The sequence below is a fragment of the Cottoperca gobio genome, chromosome 12 (assembly GCF_900634415.1).
Source record: "Cottoperca gobio chromosome 12, fCotGob3.1, whole genome shotgun sequence".
Lineage (NCBI taxonomy): Eukaryota > Metazoa > Chordata > Actinopteri > Perciformes > Bovichtidae > Cottoperca > Cottoperca gobio.
The window spans coordinates 14852895-14873929 of record NC_041366.1 but is presented as its reverse complement, the minus strand read 5'-3'; the positions used below and the strand labels follow the sequence as shown (position 1 = coordinate 14873929).

The window sequence follows — 21035 nt, the reverse complement described above, 5'->3', positions numbered from 1 at the left end:
GGTCTCATTTTTTAAAACAGCGGTTGGGGGGCATTGAGTTCATGTTAAAGAAACAGTTCAACATTTTTGGGAAAAACATTTTTTATTTTTTTCCGATAAGACGATCATAACCACCGTATGCGAAGAGAGTGATTGTTCTGCTTAACTAACCCTAGTCAAGGAGGTAAATATTTCCCTACATGATAAACTATTCCTTTAAAGTGTCAGCAAAATAATTGCTAACTAATTATCTAGGGAATTGTGTCTTATGCGCATGTACGTAAAATATCCTCTCCTCTGCTATTCATTTTTCAAGCGCTTTGAGCCGCCCGCCCTCTCATTGAAGTTTGTCCCTCAGCACGATCCGTCGGCCGTCCAGAAAAATAAAAAAGCGACGCCTGAGAGCGACGCTTGCAGCTGATGTACCGCTGGCTCAAAAATGGAGAGCGACACCACTTTCAGGAGAATAAAACCCTTTGGGACACAGAATTATGTAGCGCAAAATGACGACGGTTCCCGGGACCGGGGCGAGAATAACGGCTACAACGGTAACCCGAAGAGGAAGCCCGAAGTGAGCCTATATTTGCTACGGGAAGGGCTGGCAGCTTCCCTGGTCTCTGTGTTTATTTTGGTGCTGTGGGGACTCGTTCATTTGTCGTTACAACAGCTCATCATTGGAAAGCCAAGCGGCGATTTCAACGCATTGAGAGCCAGGTGAGTTTTGTACCTTGCTTATTGTAATACTCTCCTCTTTTGTCTTTATATGTTGGCTAACGGTCGTGAAGCAGCAGAGCCCCAGCTAATCTTTCCTCTAGACCCGCCTAGAAACGGTGTCCCCTCCACCTCCACCTATTAGCTCCAAGGTAACCTGCCGCGCAGACAGGTGTTTGTTTAAAAGGTGTGTAAGGGCTAGAAGAGTTTGGCGCAGGAGATAAGAGGTACAGCAGCCTCCAACATTACATGCCAAAATGTCCTGCACAAAGCGTGTTAAATGACCCTGAGATCCAATAATAATAGGTTTTTATTCATCTTGAAATCCAAACATGAAAAAAGCTAAACAAGTAGACGTTTTGGCAGGTAAGGTAACATATGGCAAGTATAACACATTTCATTTCAAAGGCAGTTCAAAGTGCCTTTTTATGTTTCAATAGGACAAAATAATCAATATACATGTACAATTTTCCATTCAAACAAAAGATTCCAATAAATAATGCAACATTTCTCGCACCCTTTTAAGACAATATAGAGGAATTGCATTATAAAAATAAATTAAAAGGACACAAAGTTAGTTATTTGTCACATCAAAATATAACTGTAAAGGCAAATAAAGACTCAATGTTAAAAATGCTGTTATTGTTAAGTTAATATCAAGCAAACATTACAAATATTTGTGTGCAATTTCTGTTTTACATCATCGTATTCTAAATATCCTCCGGTTGTGGGCCTTGTAGTGAGAGAGAAAACAAGCAATTAGAAGATGTCAACTTATGCTCTGGGAACATTTCATGACTATTTAAAGACAACATTATTAATCAATTATTTAAATAACCAAACTCACCAGATTGATCAATAAAGAAAATGATCACTAATTACTGACCTACTCTGATTATTGACTGCCGTCAAGGATTAATCGTTAATACCTCCAGTTTATTCCAAGAAGCTGCAACATTTTCAGATTTAAAAGGCTCCTTAGATTCACAGTGCAACAGCTTTTATCAGATTTTCAGTCCCTGTGAGAGGGAGAGACGGGGATTATGCACTGAATATGAGGTCCGCAGGGCTGCGGTTGAGCTCTTTAAAGTGCTTGCCGACAGGATTTGCCATCATTTGGCTGGTTGCTCTCTAAACGAGTCGGGCGTGCTGCATTGAACCGATTAGGGCTCTGAGCTTCTTTGGTTACAATCATGACTTTTATGAGTCCATGCCCTGCCAATCCACATTTGAATTATGAGCCTGAGCAGATGCCGGTGCCTTAGATGCTGCTGTAAAAATGGAATGAAAGCAGAAGTGCCTGTAAGGGAGCACTTTGTGCAAAGCAAAAAACAATCACATTATTTGATCTATGTTTGGCATTTAATACATACATTGGCCTTTCTTGTACAGCTGTAGCAAACACCAGCAGCAGCTGCTTCTTTAAAGAACAGATGAAAAGCATCTTTTTTGTTTTGTTTTGCCATATGGGTTGCTTGGCTTCATTTCCTGTTTCCATCTCCTGAGGGAGTCTGTGTAGTGATGAGGAAGATCAGGTCAAAGTAATACAGAAACATGGCATACTGCAACCTGACTGGGGCAGGGCAGTGATCCAAACTCAAGACTCAGCTTGCATAACAAAGACGGGTTGCACCCTGTTTGTTTACCAAACATTAACTTCAGTTGTAATGATGTCTTTTGTTGGGTCACTTTGGAAAGATCTTCCCCACCCAGTTCACTCTGTGAAAAACGTTTTGATGTTATTTGTACAAGTGCAAAACACCTATTTTCATTATTTATTAATTAATCATGCTGATTCTTTTCTTAATGAATTGAGTAATCATCTATAAAATATCAGAAAACGGCCATTACAATTTTCTATACCAGGAAAAGACATAATACAGTGAAGTATATTCCTCCATATGCAGTGCGTGGGATGCTGTCATACCAAACTGCATGCTGTGGCATTGCTAACCTGTTTAAAACCTATTTTAAATTAACCACATTTAAATGAAAGGATTCACCCACATAGGCATCACAGCGACTACTCCTTCAATTGTCTGACATGAATGAAAATGAAGGGTGCATTATTGTCTAAAATCTGTTTATGGACCAGAAAAGAGACATTGTTTAAAGGGGCTCACGTTCAAAACGACACCAGAGTTTATAAAGATATCTGAACTTAAACCTGGTTTCACTTCAGCTATTCATGTAGGTGTCAACGAGCAGTGACGTTTGTAGCCGTTGCGTATCCACATTTGATTGTGGTGCATCTGTAACATTTAGAACATGCGTTTCTCTCAGGAACACAAACGTACTGTTCTATAAATGCCACAAGGTGTGTGTGTGTGTGTGTGTGTGTGTGTGTGTGTGTGTGTGTGTGTGTGTGTGTGTGTGTGTGTGTGTGTGTGTGTGTGTGTGTGTGTGTGTGTGTGTATTTAACCTAGTTTACATTTTGAGATCTCAAGGTGGTTTTTAAAAAGGAAAGTTTTCTTCCCCTTCACAGTTAAACAGCGTCACAATATTCTCTTTCTCTCTGTTCGATCTCCCCATAACTCATCATCCAGACGGCACTTAGAGAAGATCACCAGTGTCGGCACTCGGCCAGTGGGAAGCCATGAGAATGAAGTCCTGACAGTGGGCTACTTGTTGGAACAGATCGAGAAAATCCGGGTTGAGACCGCAGCAGGCTCCCATAAGCTCACTGTAGATGTGCAGCGTCCCACCGGCACTTTCTCCATTGACTTTCTTGGAGGCTTCACCAGCTTCTATGACCGTGTCACCAACATTGCCGTCAGGCTGGAGCCAAAGGGTGGGTCGCAGCATTTCATGCTAGCCAACTGCCACTTTGACACAGTGGCCAACAGTCCAGGTACGACAACTTTACTCCTGTTCTTGTAGAATTCTGCCCACTGTATGTGAGCCATTACTGAAGGCATTTGGACTGATTGAGCTTCAGGTGAACAGATTAAGCGCTCGGTTTGCATGTAGGGACATGCAGAAACCATTCCCACACCTGTGTGCCAAACTCGAATTACCAGAAAGGAAAGAACTTTCAAATACCCATCTTTGAATAAATTAAAGAGAATATACATTTGAACAATAACTCCTGTATATATTCGATCCTCTCACCTTTTTTAAATCTAGTGCCATCATCAGGTCAAATGATTAATTTGTCAAATACTTTGGTTTATGACAAAATACCTGCAAACCCAGTGACATTCCCAGAAGCCTCAGCTGCACTTCAAGTTTAGTGATAATTAGCAAATGTTCTCATGCTAGCAAGCTAACATGCTGAACTAAGATGGTGGATATGTTTAACATTATACTTGCTAAATATCAACATGTTAGCATTGCCATTGTTAGCATAGCATGCTGATGTGATATTCTAACTTTAAGCATCTCTGTGCCACAATACAGCCTCACAGAGCAGCTAGCAGGGCTGTGGACTCCGTGTCCAATCACTGTCTGCACAAGCTGACTTTTGTACCTGACGCTCATTTGTGTCCCATGTTGTCCAATGTAGTCATGTGGGGCCATACAATGTGAAATTTTGATTTCAGGGTAACCACATTTTCTGGATCTTATCGAGACCGCACAGTAATAACAGTGTTTTGTTGAGGATAGATAGCACATTATGTCATGCGGTCATAATATATTTGTTCTTGTGCTAATTCAGGAATTTTCGCAGTTTCACGCCACACCCGTTAGCCTGTTGGATTGACCTATTTTCCCACTAAACACACACACACACACACACACACACACACACACACGTGGATGTGCACACACAGCTTCTCCAGCAAAAGGAAATAGATCCAAGAGGTGTGAACCAGGAAGATGCACATACACTTTTGTGTCTACCGCTGCCTGCCAAGCCTTTGAAAAACGGGGGTGGGAGGGAATAAAGAATAAAGAGGTAGTGCATTGTCTTGCAGATATTTTTGTCCACATGTGTTTAATGTATGTACAGGCATAATGACTTTCCTTCAGTTTTAAAGCTGTAATGTGCGCAGGTGAACTATTCAGGCTTTGATTTGTACTCGGCATCTTCTGAACTCTCACAGAGCTTTTTGGGGACAAGGATTAATACGTAGCTGACACAAGTGGCAGCGACAGGAGCATGAATGGTACACAGGCAGACGGTAGTGAACAGGCTCTGGGTTGAACCTCGTGAAACACATTCAATCCAGAAAGCTGGAGCACATGATGTCTCAGTTTTTGCTCTCTGATCTTTGGGCATCCCCCCCCCCCCCCCCCTCCACATTTATTCTCAGTAAATTGTGTTCCTCGCCACCACTAACCTGTCTATTCTGTCCGCATCACATGTCCTGTTCACATGCTCTTTTCTTTTCTTCTCACCGTTACCCCTTCTCCGTTGTGCTCTCACCATTCTCCAAGCAGTGGGAGCTGGACTTTTACCAGCTAGCCACATTCTTCACATGTTTGCACTCAAGAGCCTACTCTCTTCATTCTCATGTGTTTTCTGAGTTAGTTTTATTCTGATGTACATCAGCTCTATCACCTCCATGTGTTCTTAACTCAAACTGAGCCACTGGGTCGGGACAGTGGGGGTGAACAGTTGCATGTGTGTGTAAATGTCAGGCCAAGCTTCTGTTGCCTGATGCAAATGTGAAAGGCAAGTAGGAGCAGGTTTTTTTTGTGTGTTTTTGACACACACTGGTTTCCTTGTCTTAGGTGCCAGTGATGATGCAGTGAGCTGTGCAGTGATGCTGGAAGTGCTCCATTCTCTGGCCAACCAGTCTTCTCCTCTTCATCATGGAGTTGTCTTCCTCTTTAACGGGGCAGAGGAAAATATCCTGCAGGTGAAATGAAGTGACAAGGACACATGTAGTCACACCAGCCTGTCTTCATCGCTTTGGATTGTCATTTAATATAAAACGTATCCTCTTTTTCTTTTTATTATTACCTCTGTTACATTCTTACTTTCTCTCTCAATAACTCTTTGTCTCCTTTTTTTTTTCTTTCTTCTTTCACTCCTCTCCATCAGGCCAGTCACGGTTTCATTACTCAGCATCCGTGGGCCAAGCAGGTGCGAGCCTTCATTAACTTGGAGGCTGCAGGTGTTGGTGGCAAGGAGGTTGTTTTCCAGACAGGTACTGTACCAAACAGTTCCTGTTTACTTATGGGCACATTTCCCCTCTGATTTCCTCCGTGTATTTCTTTCTCATGTAATTGGAAAAGCGATGTTTTTGCTGTTATAGAAGTGGACTGTCTGAAATTTGAGACTGAGCATCACTGTCTACATTTGCATCATATAGCTCCAGCACCATTTACCTTCTGCAGGCTGCCACTATTCCGTATCTTTATGGATTACTGGAAGACTGATTATGGTTCCTGAGTGGCTTGTAACATTGTGTTGTACAAACCTGACAAAACTGTTGTATATATTAAACACGCTTTAATGCTTACGCCACCAAAACCACAAACGTCTAGAAGTAAAGACAACCAAGAAACGGGGTTATAGAAAGTGAAATAAATGTCCAATATATAAAATATCCTATTTAACTTTTTCTTTCTGTTCCCCAATAGGTCCAGAGAACCCGTGGCTGGTCCAGGCCTACGTTCAAGCAGCCAAACACCCCTTTGCCTCCGTGGTCGGCCAGGAGGTCTTCCAGAGCGGCATCATCCCTTCTGACACTGACTTTCGCATCTACAGGGACTTTGGTAACATCCCAGGTAATGCAAAACAAATCTTCAGAGTACGGTATAGAAATGAGTACTGGAAGTATGGAGCATCCCTGTGTTAAAGCCAAAAATAATAATAGATTTATTGAGTGTCTTATTTTCTTTTCTTTACAGGCATTGATCTGGCTTTCATTGAAAACGGTTTCATCTATCACACCAAGTACGACACTGCTGACAGGATCCTGACAGACTCGATACAGAGAGCAGGTACGCAGCACACACACACACACACACACACACACACACACACACACACACACACACACACACATCTATGTAGGGATGGTAAAGTATTTTTTATTAAAAACACTCACAATAAGTTGATTATTATGACGGTCTAGCTCTCTATCACGGTAGAGGAGTGAACAATAGAGCCTGATACAGGAAGTACATGAATTATCGTGTGAGAAAGAACAGACTCGCACAATGTTCCTCATTATTTATTTATCCTTTATTTATGCAGGTCGACCTTCTGGTTTATGATTACGTTATACAAGTGTTTCTTAACAACATATAGGGTTAAAGGGATTTCAGTATGTTTTTAGTGTCATTATAAGAGTTTTAAGCATTTTATTTTAGCCAGGATAAGCTTGACATAACATTTTCAAGTCGTCCCACATGTGCAGTATACCTGCATGAAATAAACTTAAATAGGTGTCATCTTATGCTTTCATTTAACACTCTTTGCACATGGTAGCCGGTGGGTGTGCCTTACTGTCAAGGAGAGTGCGGTCACTGCAGCAGTAGACTGGTGTGGTAAAAACGGCTGCCACCGCTGTTTTTCTGTCACAGACCCGTGCTGTACTTTCGCCTGGTTTCAAACCGGTCAGCACTCTGCTGATCTCATTATGTCCCTGAGAACTAAGAAATGCATACATATGGAAATACTGTACATTGCAGCCACAGACATTTACTGTTGCCCTCATTTACCTTGTGCATCTGTGTTGCTGAATAGTTTTTTGCTTTACTTAGCAAAGAATCCAGTCAGTCAGCACTAAAAATAAACCTGAGACAGTTGGCATGTTTCCTCTCTCCATCAGCAGCTACTGGACACCCCCCTCCTCTTCTTCTGTGCACAGTAACTCCCAGTGAAGGGCATGAATCTTTAGAGTCAGGAAGTGAGATTTCAGAGGTAGAAGGTATTTGTAGTCCTATTAGAGAAGGAGGCAGTTTAGTGAGGTGGAGAGTAGATACAGCAGGATGCAGTGGAGGAGGGAGATACACCAGTACTGTAACTGTTAAATGGTACTGTGGAGTAAAAGTATTATATATGATCTTCTTAAATTATTAATCCTATCATCATTTTTGTTTTGTCATAGTAAAATCCAGAAAGGAAAGTTGTGGGTTAAGTCAAAAAGCAGGATCGTGTAGCTAAGCAGTGAACCCAACAAGTACAAGTAGATGTTGTACACTCTGTTGTTTACACTTTTAGGCCACAGTGAGCCTACCAGGCGGAAGAACAATGGAGCTTTGTTTCGTGTGTGTGTGTGCAGCAGTACAGATTAAAGAAACTTGGACTCGGGCGGCAGTAACCCACACAGCGACCTCTTACTGATCCTTCACGTAGCCAGATTGTTCATCTACATTGTACATCACTATTTTAGCCAATTTCATTGAAAGTCCGCTACGTGTCCCATATACTATACAACTGTTGTATAACTATGAGAGGTGCTCTTTCACACACTTCTGCTTGGGGCATATTAGCTCACACACATCTTATACTCTCTCACAAACAACATGAAACACTATGTAGTGTGGTATCTAAGACAGACAGTGTTTGTGAGTGAGGTTGTTACATATCCTGTCACGGGAAATAATAAGAGTATTATAGTGAGAGGATTGTTACATTTGTGTGTATTATTGTACATGCAAGAGGGTGTGTGTGTGTGTGTGTGTGTGTGTGTGTGTGTGTGTGTGTGTGTGTGTGTGTGTGTGTGTGTGTGTGTGTGTGTGTGTGTGTGTGTGTGTGTGTGTGTGTGTGTGTGTGTGTGTGTGTGTGTGTGTGTGTGTGTGCAACAATTAGTTGATCGACATGAAAAATAATCAGCATCTATTTTAAAATTCGATTAATCGTTTATGTAAGTTTTTAGCCTTTAAACATGAAGATTTCCTGCTTTTTTTTTGTTTATATATTAAAAGGAGTATCTTTTGGTTTTGGACTGACAAAGCAAGACATTGACAGACAACCTTTTGATTATGAAAAACTAGGATGAACATTTTTTAATATCTTTGGACATTTTATAGACGAAACAATTAATTGAGAAAATAATCGTCAGATTAATCGATAATGAATATAATCGTTATTTGCAGCCCTGACTGTGGGAGAGTATAGTGCTGTGGAGTGCAGGACTGTGATCATTTACAGCCTGAATTGTCTTCCACAAATCTTTCAATGTTTATATACTGTAATTACCAACACAATTAAATGTAACACAATTGAATTAAAAAAAGAACTGATAATGTAACAGATGATTTAAAGCAGAGATTGCAGGTCATTTGTATGCACAGTAACGCATCTTCTTTAGTATAGGCGTGGTGATTTTGCGCACATGGTCCTTATTGCGGCAGAAAATACTGTGTGTGTGGCCGTACACGAATGACAAAGGCCATTACGTCCAGTGTAGCATGTGTCAAGTTATACTGAGTCATCATTAAACTACTGCATGTGATGTGTCAGCTGTATGAAGGATGAGGCTTTTTGTTCATAATGGTGAAGCTTTCATATTCAGTCATTAACCATTTCCTTTGTCTCACCGTAGTGTGTAGAAATACAACGGAAAATTCAATGCAGCGCAGCTCTATTGTTTTACATTTCAGCTTTGTACCGCTTCACCTTGACACTCGCTTCCTGCTTACAGGCGACAACATCCTGGCGGTCCTGAGGTACCTGCTAACTTCAGACAAGTTAGCTGATTCCTCAGAGTATCGTCATGGCAACATGGTGTTTTACGACCTGCTGGGGGTATTCATGGTGGCTTACCCGGCCCGTGTGGGCACCATCCTCAACTACATGGTAGCCACAGCCACCTTCCTCTATCTGGCCAAGAAAGCATCGCTGCCAGGCAATGGGGGTAGGTCTCCATTTCCTGTGTTGCATGTTTTCCGCAACTGTCAAGAATGTTGAAATGCAAAAAATGTCAGAAAATGCTGTTTTCAGCCACTCAAATATGAACATTTCCGGATTTTCTCTCGTTTCTAAGATTTTAAAACTGAATATCTTTGGCTTTTGGACTGACAAAAAACATTTTTCACTATTCTCTGACATTTTATAATCAAAGAATTAATCTATGAATCTAGAAAATAATCAGCAGATTGATCGATAATGAAAATAATCTTTTGGTTTCAGCCCTACTTGTGGGGCCAAATCCAAATAGTTTTATTTTTCTGTATGAGCTGTGTTAGGTCTTCAGTAACATTCATCTGCATCTCTTTCAGGTGGACGATATGTTCGGGATCTGGCCTGTGCCACAGGTGTAGCAGTCCTGAGTTGGTTCGTCACTCTGCTGTCGGTGCTGATTGTTGCTCTGCTCGTCACTCTGCTGGGCCGCTCCATGTTTTGGTACAACCACTTCTATGCCTCCATCTGCCTGTATGGTGCTGCTGCCACGGGCAAGATGATCCTTATTCACACTCTGGCCAAGAACTTGTACTACGGTGTAAGTGGAGTTTTAATTTCTTTAAAATTATATCAGAAAATAGATTTATATGCCGTCTTGCGTTTCAACAAGCCTGTTTCCCCCTCCTGATAAAATCCACTTACAGGCACCTCTTAAGGAGCTGTTGCTTCCAGTTTATGCTAAGCTAAGCTAACTGTCTCCTGGTTCCAGCTTCATATTTTATCATCGAACTCTTGGCAATACTTTTTTTTTTAACTATGCTACAGTAAATGGTGGAGAAGTGTCTCGTAATCTTAAACTATGCATCACTTTAGAGCAGAGGTGTCAAACTCATTTTAGTTCAGGGGCCACATTCAGCACAATTTGACCTCAAGTGGGCCGGACCAGTAACATCAGAGCATAATAAACTAAATAACGACAACTCACAACTTTTCCCTTCGTTTTTGTGCAAGAAAGTACAAGTACACTCTGAAAATGTTCAAATATAATGAACTATCTTTTTACAGAACATTATGAACCTGAAATTTCTTAAGAAAAAAAGGAGCAATTTCAACAATAGTATTAGTTTATAATTTACACATGTGCGTTACAACTTACAGATCACAGTGTATCTACAAAGGCACACAACATTTCATCACAGGTATCTGGAACTGTATTTTACTTTATGATCAAAACAACACATTTTTACACTTTGCAAAGTCATCCCGCGGGCCGGATTGGACCCTCTAGCGGGCCAGTTTTGGCCCCCGGGCCGCATGTTTGACACCCCTGCTTTAGAGGATAAAGTCACTTAGCCATAAATCGAGATCAAAGGTGAGTGTTAAAATATTATCTCTGTTGAAGATTGTGTCTCTATGGAAACTTACTGATCCATGAAACGCGTTGTTATCTCGACGTATAAAATCTAATGTTGACTCGTTGAGCTCCCATTTAATGGAGACTGAAGTGCAAATAGGAGAACGTGTGTCTGTGTGTGTCTGTGTGTGTCTGTGTGTGTCTGTGTGTGTCTGTGTGTGTCTGTGTGTGTCTGTGTGTGTGTGTCTAATTATTCATAGACTGTTCAGGAGGCAGTATCTGGTAGTTTTCCAGCTATCAAAAGTTAGCACCTCTGCCTGCTAATAGCCTATTCTTGCATTTCCAGAGACATTTTGAGAACCTGTAACCTCTGTACATTTTAGGAGCAGCTACTTGCAGTTCAGCCTGATGTATTGCATGTCTGACATTTTGTATTTGAGATTGAAACCTTTACAAAAGGTTTGTTTTCATCTGGAGCCTAACCACATTATGAATTCCAGCTTTTCATGGACATTTTCCAGAAAAGGACACAGACTAACCTTTGTGCCAGACCACATCGGGCTTCATCTCCAATGAAACTAAATCTCTATTGAAAGAGCACAATATGTCTCTGGCCTTAAATTAGATTTTTGTTGAACAAAAGAGAGAGTGTCTTTGAGCAGACAGAAATCATTAGTCCTTGAAGAAGATTCATTTAAATGCATGAGAAATCTACAAAATGATATAGATTTTTAAATAAACTATAAATTATGTAAATGTGTATATAAATGTGGATGTTAAAATGTTAAAATAAAATGTATTCCATAGAAATGTCAGTAGCCTAAGCTATATGTTCCAACCACGTATCAGTTTATCTAACTGTTTCAACTTTCCTGCTCATTGCTAACACAAAAATCCTTATATGGGAAAAGAAAGTGACTGGAACACACTGATTTGATTTGCAGCCTTTGATTGTGACAACAGACTAACGTTTCAACACAACTGTGTCTACATCACAGTCAAAATAGACAAAGGCACATATAGTCGACCTAAAAGAGGTGAGCAATTTCATTGGATAATTGGATTTCAAATCTATTGGCGGAGACCAAAGTTGGAGTTGTCAATGTCCAAGTGCCACGCCCCATGCACCACAATTACATCAGGAACAAAAGGATGCACATTTTTAGCATGAGGACAACACGTGTGCTGCTGCAGTTCATGAAGGATTTAATGGTGTATTATTTTTAGCAGTACGTGGATGTATAAAGTACTTGGGCGTCTGAAGAGATAGATCATTGTGCTCTAGGTTGATTAAACGGGCAGGAGACGGTGGTAATTGGTTTTCTAGTGTCAGAATGATCCAAAAGTCATCACCTCTTTGCCTACAGAAGTACATGCAGAGAGTCTAATTAGAAACAATGTGAGGTTGTAGTCCAACGTCGACCTGGACAATAATCCGCTGTGCAAAGCTCTCACTTGGGAATTATTTGTGTGGCAGTGTTGCAAGAACATACACGACTGTACAGATTTGTGTAGAGAGATAGAATATATATATATATATATATATATATATATATATATATACTCTAACAGCTGGTTAACAAATCATTCGAAGAGTTGGGCGCGTGATCAAGATGTTCATTTAAATAAAACAGTACTGCCTTGTGTACATGTAGGGCGTTCTGCTTTGTAACCAAATATTGGAGCGAGCCTGGTAATGCTTGGTAAATTAGCTCAGTGAATACTTCCTGCTGTAGTAGAGGTGTTACCTTTTCTATTTTATAGTTTGAGTGTCAACATACAACTCTGACCGTTGTGTAAAGTTCCTGTTGTTGTAGGAACTGGAAAGTACCAAGTCAAATCATTGACACTTTGAAACAAGGCTGCTTGTATGATGAGTGAGGAGTACAAAAACCTTTCGCATTCCTCTATGTCAACAGAATTTAATCTCTAAAGTCATTTTTTTTACTTTGGCAAAGCAACAGGTAGATTTTTTTCCTCAACTGCACATCAGCTCATTCCCCTCATATCAAAGCAACATACAGCCAACATACAATCCAACCAACGTGTCTACTCTGCTCATGCGTATCCCTTGTATGTTGAGCTGTTGTGTGTGTGTGTGTGTGTGTGTTTTCCATGCAGGGTGTTCGTTTGGTGGAAGCTGGGTGATCTCTTCTTTGACGTGAGCTTGTTGCTGTGGTGCTGCAGCCTTGTGTTGCTGACCCAGCAGGGCCTGTGTTCAGCCTACGTGCCCATGCTAATGGTGGCCTTCCCCCTGGCCACCAAACTGTTTCTGGCGAAAGAATTTAAAAACAGAGGTAAACACTCAACTCTACTTTATTTACAATGAATAATAGAGTAGAAGAATTCATGGTCAACATGGAAACGCTCAAAATTGGGACACATTTTTATTGCAAAGTAGAATTGAGCTGAAAACGAGGACAAATGCACAACAAGCACATAGAGGCACATAGTTGGCAATGAAAATCCTAAATCTCAGGCTCCAACCAACAATGCTAATTAAATATGTATAACAAAGAAAAGAAGTTTGCACATATTCTATTTTTAAATTTTAAACTACTTCGATAACTGTTCCTGTCAGTAACCAAGTTCAACACCATGAATGCCTCAGAGGAGCAACGCGGACGCCTCTATCCCCATTTGTACGATATTTTGAAGAGGGTTTCTCACAGCTGTGCGGCAGCCACAACATACTCTTGAATGTCTGATCTTTGGCTGGTTCAGTTTGGTCTGACTAACAGTAACCTCTCTGTCTTTCTGCAGGAGCGTCAGTGAAGTACAGTGTGCTCTATCTGTTGGGCCTGACACTGCCTTACGTCCACTTCATGTTCCTCATCTGGGTGGTGTTTGAGATTTTCACGCCCATCATGGGTCGCAGTGGCACCGAGATACCGCCTGAGGTAGTGATGGCCACCCTGGTCACCCTGGCAACCCTCTTCCTCTCCTCCTTTTTTGTGAGTAATGCCACATTATGTACAACAATGAATAAAATAGAATCAGCTTGAAGTCACATACGGGAGTGTAAGCAGGACAGGTCAAGCTTCTGGTAGCAAAGTTTTGTTTGAACAGTTTATCAACCTTCATTATTTGACTACAGATTAGTCAACCAACGGCTGTGCATGGTTGACTAACTGAGAGGCAGTAAAACCTTATCTAAATCTGGCAGGTGGTGGGTTTAAAATGTTCTTTTTCTTTTTTATTACCAATCTACCATTGTACCAAAACATTTTCTATTATTTGTTGTAAGTTCAAAAAGACTGCAATGTAGATTGTTCCTCCACTCCAGCAACTTATTATATTTGTGTCTCAGCTGCATTTCATCTACTTGGCACGAAGCACTAAGTGGATCCTGGCTGGTCTGGCCTCAGTCTTCGTCTTCACGTTCCTGATGATGTCCTGTGGCTTCCTCTTTCCTTATTCAGCCAATCCTGACAGCCCGCGGCCAAAACGAGTCTTCCTGCAGGTTCAAACGTCACAACAACACACACACACACACACACACACACACACACACACACACACACACACACACACACAGAAACATTAATTCTAATTCTTGCTAAGGAAAGGACATATAAATCCCTCACACGTTCTGATTTATTTGGATGGGAGTCATTCATTTAAAAAGTAAAAAATATTTAAATTATATTTGTGTTCTCCATTTTGGATTAGTGAAAGAAATTAAAAGAAATATATTGAAAGTCAGAAGAATCCAAGCCTCTGCTTGCATGATTAAAATCTTCAGAGCATATTTAAACAAATAATATAAAAAAATAATGATCTGGTAAGTAATCAACTGGGGAAGTTTCATGGTGGTATCTATTTGTTAAAATGTTTACCCTATTCACCTGTGAAATCGTTTCATCTCCCTTCCTGCAGCACACGACGCGGACCTTCCACAATCTCCAGGGCCAGGTGGAGAGCCAAGACTCGGGTCTGTGGATCAACAGTTTTGACTACACAGGCATACAGCACATCACACCCCACATCCCCGAGGTCAACGACAGCATTCGCACCAGCTGCCGTGAGGACCGGCCCTTCTGCGGTTACCCCTGGTTCCTGCCTGTGAAGTTCCTCAGCAAGTCAGTCACACATCCCTGTAGCTGACAGCTTTGTTTCCGTGCCCCTTTGTTTTCATTCGTTTGACGTAAATAGACTTCCTGTATAGACGTTTCATACTTTATTATCTTCCTCGCCTCAAGTGTTTTGATGTACTTGCAGGAAGAACTGGTACCTTCCGGCTCCTGAAGTGTCTCCCAGCTCTCCTGTGGAGTTCAGCCTGCTGTCCAGAGAGGAGACCAGCTGGGGCACGACCAAGATGACCTTCAGTGTGAAAGGTCAGGAGCGCTTTATGCAGCCAAATCTTCACAAATACTAAACTCAAGACACAAATTCCTTCTAGGACTTGCAGGCAGAGATAGGAGACATTAAAAACAAACAACACCAATGTCATGTGACTTCAGATGGACTTGAGCCATATATCCAGCGCAGGAGAATCTTGGCTGACGACGGCAGCATAGTCACAGACAGGAATACTGAAAATATCCGGTTACACATCAGATGGGAGGGAGAGTTAACAGCAGCACTGAGATTATGTCTGTACAGACATTTTGAAACATTAAATTATTGATTGAAAGACCATTCTTGAACATTATGACAAAATAACTTAACAACAAGGTCCATTTTGTAGCTGCTCGGAGGCTTTCAATCCTACCAGACCTTCCTCTGCAGGAGGAGTTTCCCCAATTCCTCAAATTTGCACTGTAAGGACAGCTCAACTCAAGATCATATGATATGCGCAAAAGCTCCAGAACGGCATACATTAGCATACATCAAGCCATTTTCTATTATTATAGTGCATTAGGATTTTTGTTACAATGTCAACACTTTCAGTTGTGGGTTTCTGGTGCCAAGAAGTTCTGTAACCATTAAAGTACAGCCACCGTCACGGATACAAACTGTCAATAATGTGATGCATTCATTTTACAACTGGCTGATCTGGATGTGTCTGTGTGCATGCGGGCAGGCCCCAGTCACATGTCGCTGTATCTGATGCCTCACCGAGGAGCCGGGCTCTCCACATGGTCCTTCGGGGACGGGACGCCTCAGTTCGATCTGAGCGGAGAATATTTTGTCTTCTATTCCCGCGGCCTCGACGCCCCCACGTGGACCTTCTGGTTTGAAATACAGGTACTGTCTGAAGCTTGATGGATTTCAAAAATTGTGAGGGAGGCTAGCTTTTTACCTCTGTTCCTAGTCTTTATGCTAAGCTAAGCTAAGCGTCTCCTAGCTCCAACTTCATATTTAGCATCGATCTTTTCATCTAACTCAAATAAGCGTTTTCCCCAAACACATCAAACTATTCCTTTTTTAAAATTGTTTTCCTACAATATTATATAAATCATCAGGCACTGCTGCACTTTTAGACATTAGTATCCAGACAGCTGCTGAGTTTTGTTTTCATGTCATTCTTTTCATTCTTCACATATCTGGATTCCTGCTTCATGCCTGCAGGAGATTAGCTCCTGGCGGGACTCTGTTGGACTGTGTTGCTGTCATGTGAAAACCTTTTTAAACTCCCAAATTTGGCAACTTAATTTTAATTGCATTTGTTAAGACAAACTCTTTGACCTTTTTTTTTAAAGACTCAAACACATGCAGTATAATCAAGCTAAAGACGAGGTGATCTGTCTTCAGGCCTGCAGAAACTGCTGCTCTGGTTCTGGTCCTTCACATGTTCGCCGTGTGTGCTGCTGACATTCATGGTGTTCTTTCTTCTCCTCTCTCAGCCTCCCAGGGACCCGGACCCATCAGGCCCAGAGGGGATGATCTCCGTTGCCATCTCCACCCACTATTTCTTCGGGCTAGACAGTAGGACTGCTCAACTGGAGGAAATCCTCCGCAGGTTTCCCACGTGGGCTTTTACTTCGTCTTGGGTCAGTACCTACGACATGTACCGATACTGAGGACGCCACACATCACAGAGGCTGACGCTGAGGGTCGCGGGGCCCCCTCCTCGAGACAGACGGAACAGATTTCAAGGAACAATACTGAGGACCAGCCCTGACGCCTTTTCTCTCTGACACAAACACACACTCTAACACATGCTCCTGCTCCCTCCCAGCCTGCCTGAGAGACCCCCCAACACTGTGTCAGTAGGCTTAGTAGCTAACCGAGCAGGAAGACTCGCTGAGACACGCCAGAGGTAAGCTGATCAGACGGCTTACAAACGGACTAACTCAACGGCAGAGGCACTGGCCACCACAAGCCTCGTGCTCTCTCCTGGGTTAGTGAAACAAAGGGGTTACGTTTTTTTTTTTGTTTTTTTTTAACTCAATCTGTCGTGCCTTTGCTTTACTCGATCCATCTCACTCCCCTCCTCACTTTCCCCTCCTGCTCCCTTTCTCCCCTCCTTCCTCTGTCATGCTTCCTGAATGAATAACGTTGCATGGCTACTTCCCCTGCTCTCACTTTATCAGCGAAACACTCAGACTGGATGTTTCTTCCTCTTCAGAAACACCACCCACCATCTTCTCTGTCGGTGTAATAACACACTGATGGATCTGTTTGGGAGGGGAAACCGGTTTTTGTTTGATTTATTCTGACAGTAACTGGACACTTTGACACTTTGAAAGTTGCTTTTTCATCAACACGCATTTGTTTCTATTCTGAGCAACTAGTTTTTGTATTAACTGTGAAGTCGCTCATTATTATTCCTCAATAACACCACTGATTCGCAGCAAGTCGTACCCCTGTGTGTTTAAATGAGGAATGCCAACAACCTGCTTTAGTTGTCAGAGAATCTGGCAGATGCAGAAGTGCCTGTTAAATGAAAACAGCTGATTAAAATCAAAATGTGAATGTGTCCTTTTTAAAATGAGTGGCTTTCCTGAAGATTTTGAGCGGAGGGGAAATATTGAAGTCTTTAAGTTTTCAGCCTGAAATAATATTTTCTGCTTTTAAACTTGACTTCCGCTTCGTGCTACAAGCTGCCGCCAGCAGCACCAATACATTTCTATTAATAACTTAATGATTAATAGAGAAAATAATCGTAAGATGAATTGATACTGAAAATAATCGCTAAAGGAAAGTTACCCAGTCATAGAACTGAGATAAGTAAATCAGACCTTAATGCATTATTAATTGTGCCGCTAACATCCAAACACAATGCTGTACTTTGGAAACCAATAATAAAACGCGTACATGCTGTTTTTCAGAAAACTGCTCAATTTAACAATATAGATATTATATTTATCAGAATAAAAACAAACAGCTGCAGCTTTATTTTATGGGTTTGTACATTTTCTAAATGACTTTCAAGACGTTTCCTGGAAATAACTGCAGTTTAGTACGAATCTCATGAAACATGGAGACCGTGTTCAGTTCATTCTAATTAATCACCAGCTGATTGGGCAAAAATATTAAATCCGTCCACAGGCGAGCATACAGTTCAACACATACGTTTTCCAATAATACACAAAATAATTTTTACTGAGTTTTGCTTTAATTAAAGTAAAAATTCATATTTTCCCTATAATTGTTACCAAATTGCAAAGTTATTTCCAGGAAGTTATTAAGAAAGCTTTAAAATAAAGCTCATGTTCGCTTTGTATCTAATTATCAACCTCGTGAGGAGTTGCACTATGCTAAACTGTTAATTTACTCGAGTTGAAATGTGTCTAATAATAATTAATTGTTGCTGCTCCAGTAACTCATTTTGTGTATGTTGCTAATATTCCTCATATTTCACTCATTTCGTCGAGAGCCCAAGTACCACAACCCACGTTCCTACTTCCCATAGTCGACCCCATAGAACACCACGGTACAGTCGGGGAGGAGGGGGGGGGGGGGGGGGGGGGGGGGGGTGTTATGCTTGAAAAGAAGTAGTTTGTGCGACATGTTGGTCTCACTGGACGGTGGGAGTGAAAAGCGGGCTGTTTTATAGCGATTACATCTGGGGATAAAGGTCAGTCTCTCCTGGAAGACTTTCATAGTGTTGCACTTCGTTGCTCACATCAATAGTTGTGCCAAGAATGAAAAAAAAGAGAGCTTTTAGAAAAGTTCAATTTCTCCCCTTTCTCCCCTCCACACAGCTGTGAAGTGGGTGTGAATGTCTGTTACGGGAAGTTCTAGACGTGACGCAGGGGGGGGGGGGGGGGGGATTCTGAAGCTATTTTACCATCTGACAGAGAATACCGGCCCCTTCAGTGTCACCACTACCTCTGCATTGATCAACACTTTGTGTCCGACACCAAGAGAACAGCTGTCCATGTTCTCGTTAAGACTGCTATGAATGTTACTGTTGGAAAGATTGAAATGACAGATTGTTTTTGATGGATAACGAAGCATCGTCATGTTTTTCTGTGGGCTGCCTCTGTTTTCTGTGGTTCCATAGTGAATTTGCATCTTGAATTTGAGTGACCATCCCCTCCCTCCCTCCCTCCCTGCCTTCAGTCCCACACTCTGATGAAATCTGTTAACGCTAACAAACGTCACACAGTTGCGTGTCTGCATCAGGTTGTAAAGACTTGGGAGATTGTTCGCACTTGAGATCAACTGAGCAAAATGTGTCTTTTGTCCACTTTGCGTTTCATGAGGCGACGTGATCCATGTTGTCCGTTTTGGCTTCAGTCGCTCCAAATAAAACATGCTGACGTGAAGGAGGCCTTAACACACGCTAAAATGTTTACTGTCGTGAACACAAACGTCTCAGTGGATTTTAAAGCCATCAGGTGCTGCGGCGTATAAAGTTTTATGTACGTGAATCGTTGTCTGTTGGAGAGTTTAAACTTAAAATCCACCGCAGCCTTCGATCCTCCTTCTTTTATGCACCGTGAATAACGAGAAGTCCTTAAAGTACTCCAACTGTGTCCCTTTTTAAATATCTAAATATTAAATAGATCAGTCATCTGCTGATATAAATTTGACTTAAACGGTATATAAATGAAATGTAATTGGCTGGTCAACAGAGATTTTATACTTTAAGTGTTTTTTGTTCATCTAAAAAGGACAATACCAGTTTTTTTGTTTTTGTTCTGCACGTTTTATCCATTTACCACAGATACTTATAACCTTACAACAGTGAAAGCAGGCATACTGTTCACTTCGGTGGACTTTTTGTCAGATGTCTTCAGAACAGAGACCAACTGCTGCCTGCTGGAAAAATACATAGAGAATAGTTTGCTGTAATGTAAATGTGGGAACCATTTCTTCCTGGAACAGATGCTGCTCTACAGCTGTCAGTCATGGAGTCAACACATAAGCTCAGCAGAAAACACACACACACACTGTACATCAGTGTGTAGATGTCTTATTTAAAACCACTTCAGTTGATATGCAGAGTGTCTATGGGAGAAAAAAGCTTTATCAACACTAAATGTCTAAGTCTGTTGTAAAGTGGCATAATGTTTGACACTGAAGGAAAACAAGATAAGTTTTAAAAGTTGTTTTTTCTTGTTCATATTTCCAGTAACATAACAGTTTGTTAAAACACTCAAGAACGGACCATTTCAAGTTGTAACAGAAATCGTTTTGTTTATAGTTATAATATTACATGGGGATGACAGGTGTGTTTTTGTTTTTTCTATAAAAGCTTGAACACAGGAGGAAGTCCTGTGAATGTGGGAGGCAGTAGGGAGAAGTCTCGACTTAAAACGCTGTGAAACGGCTCATCCGACGCCGTTGGTGCTCCCACTGTTAGACTAAAGCGTAGCATAGAGCTTAACGAGAATCTAATTTATAAATGCAACTCTGTTAGGACAAAGAGCTGCGCCGTGTTCTTGTTGTTCCGTGTAAACTCGCATTATCTTCATCACATGTAAATCAGACGTTCATATACTGACATCTATTCTGGGAAACATTGAACTGTCTTAATGCCTGTTGTTGAAGGATGTCCTTATTTTTTTTAAATGTTTAAATTGTTAGTTACCTGGTTTTCTTTTGTCCAACATGTTGACGTCTCAGCCATGCCTATTTCTCTTAACTGTTCAATTGTTCTAAAAAGTTAAATTAAGATTTTTTTTTTTTAAGACTGATCATTTTGTTGGTTTTTGTGATTTGACACTTGTTTTTAAATTGCATATGTGTCTTGGGATTGATCTGGTTACAGGGTATCCATCTATTGATTGGACGGGATGATTTTACATTATGCAAAAAAAAAAAAAAAGCTTGCATTAAATTAGCACTTGTACAGCAATTAAAACGCTTTTTACAATATCGTTGTATTGTCCTATTTACGACACGTGA

General features: G+C 41.2%; 1 protein-coding gene across 1 annotated transcript; it reads left to right on the top strand.

The window, feature by feature from the left end:
• The first annotated feature begins 337 nt into the window (after window positions 1–337).
• Window positions 338–21003, top strand: ermp1 (endoplasmic reticulum metallopeptidase 1). Its single transcript, XM_029445433.1, is given in 16 exon segments — window positions 338–693; window positions 3237–3541; window positions 5368–5495; window positions 5681–5786; window positions 6223–6369; window positions 6493–6585; window positions 9237–9449; window positions 9814–10034; window positions 12912–12929; window positions 12931–13087; window positions 13554–13744; window positions 14101–14253; window positions 14670–14872; window positions 15012–15127; window positions 15817–15980; window positions 16580–21003. Coding segments are annotated over 16 exon segments (2667 nt in total). The 5' UTR covers window positions 338–418; the 3' UTR covers window positions 16757–21003.
• Window positions 21004–21035: the final 32 nt, after the last annotated feature.